Source organism: Phoenix dactylifera, unplaced genomic scaffold (assembly GCF_009389715.1).
Source record: "Phoenix dactylifera cultivar Barhee BC4 unplaced genomic scaffold, palm_55x_up_171113_PBpolish2nd_filt_p 000222F, whole genome shotgun sequence".
Lineage (NCBI taxonomy): Eukaryota > Viridiplantae > Streptophyta > Magnoliopsida > Arecales > Arecaceae > Phoenix > Phoenix dactylifera.
Genome location: NW_024067730.1, coordinates 352,588 through 359,877, shown reverse-complemented (window position 1 = coordinate 359,877; position 7,290 = coordinate 352,588). Strand labels below are relative to the sequence as shown.

Below are 7,290 nucleotides of genomic sequence, written 5' to 3'. Positions count from 1 at the left end.
GATATCAATGTTCGTATTTAATTACCGAAGAAAGAAAAATGTTTCCTAGGGCAAATTGCAGGCGAAGGACAACCAACAACTTATACATTTATCAACAGATATGAATCTAAAACCAAAATAACTTCTTGTAATAATATATGTAATGATGAGACAACATTATAAATTTTGACTAATATAAGAACCTATCATGCTCAATAACAATTGAAAATAATGGAAATAATAAATGAAAAGCAACTAAAAAACTCATGCTTCTATAGGCAGCAACATGATCAATAGGCAAAGAATCACATTTTTATATATAATTTCCAACAAATGATATGTTACAAAAGTTTTAAAAAGAAGAAACTTATCTTGAAAACCTAATTGCACAACTTAGTGATCTCAAAAATGTGTTCAAGGTTATGAGGAATCACTTTTTGTGAACTCACTTTTTGTAGAACTTAATTCTTTTCTTTTTTGAACTTTGGTCATTGTCCTTTAGGAATTTGAACATTTATTTTAAGAACCAAATAATGTGACAGGCTTACAAGTTGAGAAATTTGCTCTGAAGCATTCTCTTGGAATAAGAGATTATTTCATCTGCTAGCAATGTAAGTCAATTATTTTGTAACAATTCTCCATTTTGAATGTGTAGCATTAAGTGATGGAGCTTCTACTACAGAAATTTGAAGTATTTAATATTTTAAAATTTTATTTATATTTATTTAATAACTTACTGAAATTTAATTGAATTTTTTGATTTTAAAGGGTTTTCAAATAGTGCTTACCATTTGGCAAAATATCGAGTAAAGTTGGAAAAGCTCAAAAGTTAAAGCTTCATGGACTTATATTTTTCATTTGTCAGTCCTGCATTGAAAGCATGAGTGCAAGATCACTTGCATTTATACCTTCTCCAACTAGTGGAATCTAGTTAAATCTATAGGTTTTGGGGCCAAACACTACATGCATTCAAATAGGTGAGGCTTGGCTTGGCCAACCATACACATGTGCAGTGTTTGTGTAGTTTTATTTTTGACTAGGTCTTCATACTTGTATTCAGATTGATTTTAGATAACCTCAGGAGTTATGTACTAGTAGTTGAAGCCCTTTAATGGAATGTCTTATTGGACTGGCCATTGGTAATTTTGGTTTTTGAGATGATAAATGTTGAGCTTTAATGAGAGTTTTTATGACCATGTTTCCTACTAGCTTTTAAAGCTCTTTTGATTCTAAGTGGGAGTATATGGTAAATTCTCCAAGGGCTACTATCTTGCTCTCATTCTAGCTATAAGCCACATTCTCTTCCATTTTTCTTTCCCTTTTCTCCATCTCTCTCTATATTATTTTTCTTTATTGTACCACATTGTTACTCTGAAGAAAGAGAATCTCAGTATCTTGATTTTCCATTACAACAATAGTTTACATCAAGATATAACCTAATCATCTATGCAAGAAAACTGTATCAAAGAAAATATCAAAGCTACTAGAACTATGCTATACAATAATACCGCACCACCACAAATATATACAACTTTGAGACCATGTGACAAAAGAGAATCTTAGTTTCTTGATTCACCAGTACAACAATAGTGTACATCAATGTATAGCCTAGCCATATGGCTATGTAAACAAAGTGTATCAAAGAAAATATCAATCAGACTAGGACTATACTATACAACAATGATAAATATGCTTAAAATTGCTACTATTTCAAAGTTTATTTCGGGCAATTAAAGGAATCATCAATCCATCGACCTTCGTTTCCGCATACTATGCTAGGAGGTTATTTAGACAGAGTTGGAATCGATTGTACCTTGAGAATAGACTTGCCAATCACTTATATGAGAGTGACAATCTTACTCTTAGGATAGTGCTCGGCATTTCCTCTTATTTTTATGATTTCAAAAAATATTTTAAAATATTAAAATTTTCAAGAAATTATATATTATTTCAAAACATGATTTCAGTAGTAATTTTTTAGATTTATGGTTAACTTCCACTTCATCTTTCCATTCCTCATTTTGTGTGCACATGAAAGAACCATTATTACCATAAAATAGTTGGTGCGTATAGGCTGCATTATGAAAAATTTTGCCATCTGGTACTACTTATATAGCTCTATGTTGTAACAAAAAATGATACATGAGTAATAGGTTTTTTATAAAAGATATAAAAATTGGGAGGAATTTATTGTATTTTACTTGAGAAATGTAATTTTTATACTTTTTTTTATCTTCAAAACATATTTTTTTCTATCACTTTGAAGGTCACTAGTAAAACTTATAAACATGTTGCATATTGCACGCCTTCGGTTTTCTGAAGAAATACAATTTTTAAAGTGCAAATATTTTTCTGTACATGTAGCAACAAATTTCTCTTCAAATGACAACCATATCCTTCGTATAAAGTTAAAGCATCTTTTTTCCTTTGTACAATTAATGCCAAGCTTCTTCATACGCCACTTCATTTGGAGAATATATAACCATGTTCCAACTATATAAAATACTATACCAATCTTCTTGTTTGTTAAAAATAATGCTTGCAATTTATCAAAATATTTTTTCAATGTGTCACACACATAAAAAGATTTATAGTTACTAGATAGGCAACCTTCACAGCATTCGTCAATGACATTTCTCTATCAAATACAATGGCATAAGGTTGACACTTGAGACTAAGAATATTGTTACACATTCGTCAATTACATTGAACAATAGTCACGTGACTTCAATCATATGCATTCTTTCTTCAACTCAACCACTCTAAATAACAGCATTTAAAAAATCTATCACACAACTACCAGGAAATTTCTTTTATCACCACCATCATAGCACCTAAATTAAGGTTCTTGGTTCAACATGACCAACAACTTCTTGCCTTCAAGACCGCAGTTCGGATTCACCATCAATTGTAAGTGTTTCTCAAAAATCACTCATTGATTTTTACCTTGTTAAAAGAAAAAAGTCGCAAAAAATAAAATAAAATAATAATAAGGAAGTCCCAATTTCTTAAATTTCTCCCAACTTTGGGAATATCTTAAATTCTACAAATAAGCACTGCATTTAAAGAAGTACTGACAAGAACAAAAAAAATTACACAAAGCAAGAAGCTTTTTTTTTTCTCGGGCACAATAAACCTGTATTGCAGTCCATATTTACTTATATTTATGTCCTGTGGCATAAGCACTAAGTAGCATTTAATTTGGTAAGTTGGTCTGACTTTGAATTATTATTAATTCTTTCCTCTTGCAGAATTTTATTTTAATTCTTCAATATCCAAGCAGGTTGCAAGAGTGTTTGCCACTAATCCAAATAAAGTCTGAACCACAGCTAAAAGAAAAGGAGGAAAAAAGAAGCATCCAATGTTGAAATTACAAGTTAGAACAGCATAGACTTGTGGATTAATTAGGACAACAAACAGTTATGACATGATCAGATGACTACTATAAAGAGAGATAATATTCTACTTTAAAAAATCTTTGTTATTGATCTTCTTACTGGTATACAGATGTACTCATTTTAATTTAATTTTTAGATCTTCCAGAAGTTTGCTAAATTATATAACAATGCCTTTGAGAAAATCAAGATCGAGTGCTGTTGAGAAAGCCTTGTCTCCTGAAGAACAGCAAGCAAAGGTAAACATACTCATTTTAACCAACTAAATGCTTCTATTTATGCCTCTTAAGTTTTATGCATGACATCTTCATTCCGAATTTTGGTTATCACTTGAAGCATCTTATAGTGTTCACTTGAAAAGCATCTTATAGTTTTCACTTGAAGAGCATCTTAAGCTCCTTCCTTTTTCTGAGAAAGCATGTTAAGATCTTTATGGAATATTATGTCTCACAACATTGTTATGGGGTTCCTGTTGTATCATGCTTATTATATATAGATAATGTTGATGCCTTTTCCAAGCAGATAAATGAAGTTCGAAGGATGATTGGTCCATTGTCGGAAGCACTGCCAGACTTCTGTTCAGATGCTTCAATATCAAGGTACCTCCGGTCAAGAAACTGGAATGCAGAAAAGGCAAGTAAAATGCTGAAAGAGACTGTGAAATGGAGATTGAAATACAAGCCAGAAGCCATTCGCTGGGTATGGGTAGTTCTTTATGTTCTTGAAGAACTGTAGTTTAACACAAGTTGGTCACTGACCAATCAAATTATTTCTGCATCAAATTTTTATATCTCCAAAGCCCTTATTTTGAAAGAAAGTGCAGATAAGTTGCTATTTATCAACTGCATAGAATTTTTAGAGTCCACTCATTCTTGTTATTTTGGTAAAGCCTACATGATTACAAGTTTGTTTGTAGCTTTCTGTTTCCTGATGTAATTTCTTGTTGACTACTAGGAAGATGTTGCCCATGAAGCTGCTACTGGAAAGATTTACCGGGCTGATTACTCTGACAAATATGGAAGATCTGTTCTTGTTATGAGGCCTGGATTTCAGGTGGGAGGGAAATATAAGAGAAAATTGTGAATATTTAATAGATTTCTTCATCATCTGACTCTTAGGTTTCTGCATGACATGAAAGCCATATTGTGACTTTTTGCTTTAAATTTTGTATACGTGGTGGTTATCTCCTTGAAAAAAGAATGAATGAAAAAACAAAGCTGTGTGGGCCACGTTCATTAGCGTTTCATCGTTCGAGTGTTACTTTATAATTGTACCAATAGGTTGTGGTGATAATTTTCAAAAACAAAAGTTCTGAACTGGAGGACCAAAATTTTTCCTGTGTCTTTCATTTTTGGGATTATAGGTCTTGCTCGCATGTTATGTTTCAACAAGAAGGAACATGTCAGAGATAACGACCTTTTATATATTACTGTCTTAGGGATTGGGAACCATTTAGTGAGATTATCAGGCTTGTAACTGTTGGTTCTTTTGTTTTGTTTTGTTTTTCCAGTTCCAGTTTTGTAATTTCAACCTACTTATATTAATTCAAAAGGTTTCACTGTTTTTGTCTTCCCATCTTTTTTTTCTGGTGCTGCAGAAGGAAGGGAAGCTCTCGTCAACTGAGTCTGCAGTGAGGAAGGCAGAGGATGTGGTGAGCAGCATGCTGGCCAAGGGTTTTGTCCTGAGCAAGGATGCCCTCAAGAGAGCTATGTCCTTTGACGAACGACACTATTTTATGTCCTCAGCTATGGCTTTAGTCCTCTGGAGGATCTCACTGGAATTATTGGGCAATCATCATCCTCTTCTACCTCTACAAGTCAAGCTCCAGAGCTGTACTCGCGTGAAGACCTTCTAGGTATTTTTGAGCACTAAAAGAAAAAATGGCAAGAGAAGGTTCTTCAAAAGATGAGAGAAGAGATTGGCTTTGGACCATGGCGGCAGAACGGGGGGTAATGGTGATTCTGGTTCTGCTGATCATGCTTCATTATAATTTCTTTTGCCTTAGATGATAGGTCTTTGCATTCCTAGGAGGAATGAAATCTCTGTTATGACATACTTTTTGTATTTTAATTTTGATGGATTTAGGACATGTTGATGCCTATTTTGAATGACATGTTAAAAAACTTGTGTAATGTTGAATGCCTTTGCTATTAATGATATTATTATTATTATTATGAGCCAATCAATGTACCAAATGTACTAGATTATTGGAATGTGATCAGTGATTAAATTTGCTTACTGAATTGTTTACCAAGTATTGTGACGAGCAGCCATAAATTTAGTGACAGAATTTTGATTACTAAAAATTGATTATGCTCAGTGAGTTGTGACAAATTAGTGACGATAACCTTGTCACTAGATCAGTGACGGAATTAATAACAAATTTAGTGACAAAATTTGTGACCATGTCTGTGACGACTAAATTTGTCACTGAAGGTTGTGACAGATCAGTGACCAAATTTGTGACCGAATTCTGTGACAAAATCAGTGACCAAGTTATCTTTGTCACTAACTTAATGACTGGTTAGTGACGGGAAATACATAATTTCTTAAATATTTAATTTTTGGATTTGTAATGGTTTAGTGACGGTGATTCTGTCACGGAGTTTAGTGACGGGAATCGCCGCAGTCACTGAGAATTTAGTGACGCGTGTTTTTGTAACCAATTCAGTGACGGGAGCTCCGGTCACAAATTTCGTATTAGTGACCGAAAACATGGTATAGTGACGGAAATTTCCGTCACTATACGCGTGTTTTCTGGTAGTGTCCCTCTTTTGCCGAAGAATCAAAACAAAAATAGAATGAAGTATTGAAGTCTAGGACTACAATAATGTCAATTAATAGCATCTTATAATTGTTTGTCTTGTAAGCTAGTGCTGTCCATCACAAAAAATACTTGGAAAGCTCCTAGTTAATATGGTTATAGTGGGGTTTGCAAAAACTTGTGTGTCAAATAATCAACCATTTTGGCCAAGTTCTTTAGTCAAAACTGGAATAGTAGTATGACATGCCAATTTATAAACCTTTGCTTTAATATTATGCACTATTCAAGATATCACTTGAAGATTTGAAGTGAAGAAAGAATTTTTCTATGATAGTATTCCTGATTTAGTCTTTTCTTCAATATTCAGAATCTCTTCTTTTGACAAGCAATAACAAGAGGATGCCAAGGCATATTATTAGAAAATTCATGAGTATGCAAGCTGCCTTTCACTTCAACCATCCAAAAACCATCATCACCTTGTGTTTTATTTTTTTTCTAAGAGAGAGAGAGAGATAGAAGAGAGAGAGAGAGAGAGAGAGAGAGAGAGAGAGAGAGAGAGAGAAAGATCTACTCAAATTATAATTACTCAACATCAAATACTTAGAGTTGTACCATCCAAAACTCGAACCTACAATATCTGGTTGCTACGTAAAGTGGGGTGCATTGGGATAAGCCCCAATTCACATATCTTGCTTTTTACCTTAAATTTGAAAAGGATAACTTATAATACATGTTGGTGTTTTTCTTGAAAAAAAGGGTACAATATCATTGTGGAAGCTGAAGGGAATCCTTCAAAAAGCAAAGCAACGAGGAAGCATTCGAGGAGGTAGTAACAATGATTAGTAAGTAAGAAAGTAAGTGAGGCGGCATTCAGAACTAGCTGTCGAAGTGAATGAATTCGAAAAAATGAAGAAGTAAGGAAATGAGACGACTCTTTCTTGCCACTTTGGATAAAAATGCAAACCGATAGCTGCAGAAGTAGGCATAATGGCACCAGAAATAATATTGTTTCTAGCTCCCATAGCTAGAAAATTTTCCGGTATTCCTGAATACTTTCTTACTAAAGAAGGAGCCATTTTCATTTTAGTATTCTATTGGGATATTGCTTCTACCCTAATAACAACCTCCCTTATCACCCGATAGTCACAAATT

The 7,290-nt window shown here is 33.4% G+C and overlaps 1 protein-coding gene across 4 annotated transcripts; it reads left to right on the top strand.

The window, feature by feature from the left end:
* Positions 1–2,685: 2,685 nt before the first annotated feature.
* Positions 2,686–5,556, top strand: LOC120105193. 4 transcript variants are annotated; one of them, XM_039117437.1, is made up of 5 exons: positions 2,686–3,355; positions 3,514–3,613; positions 3,897–4,073; positions 4,329–4,427; positions 4,972–5,556. In XM_039117437.1, the coding sequence occupies exons 2-5, from the start codon at positions 3,545–3,547 to the stop codon at positions 5,227–5,229; spliced, it is 603 nt and encodes a 200-aa protein (XP_038973365.1). In that variant the 5' UTR covers positions 2,686–3,355; positions 3,514–3,544; the 3' UTR covers positions 5,230–5,556. The 4 variants fall into 4 exon arrangements, with proteins under 4 accessions (XP_038973365.1, XP_038973364.1, XP_038973363.1 ...); XM_039117436.1 differs by having other exon boundaries at positions 2,686–3,398; positions 3,523–3,613; XM_039117435.1 differs by having other exon boundaries at positions 2,686–3,398.
* Positions 5,557–7,290: the final 1,734 nt, after the last annotated feature.

Bases quoted from the DNA above. Each gene is read 5' to 3' on its own strand.
- LOC120105193 (XM_039117437.1), top strand. From the start codon at position 3,545: ATGCCTTTGAGAAAATCAAGATCGAGTGCTGTTGAGAAAGCCTTGTCT. The intron at 3,614-3,896 runs GTAAACATACTC...TTTTCCAAGCAG, and splicing joins CTGAAGAACAGCAAGCAAAG to ATAAATGAAGTTCGAAGGAT. The intron at 4,428-4,971 runs GTGGGAGGGAAA...CTGGTGCTGCAG, and splicing joins TTATGAGGCCTGGATTTCAG to AAGGAAGGGAAGCTCTCGTC.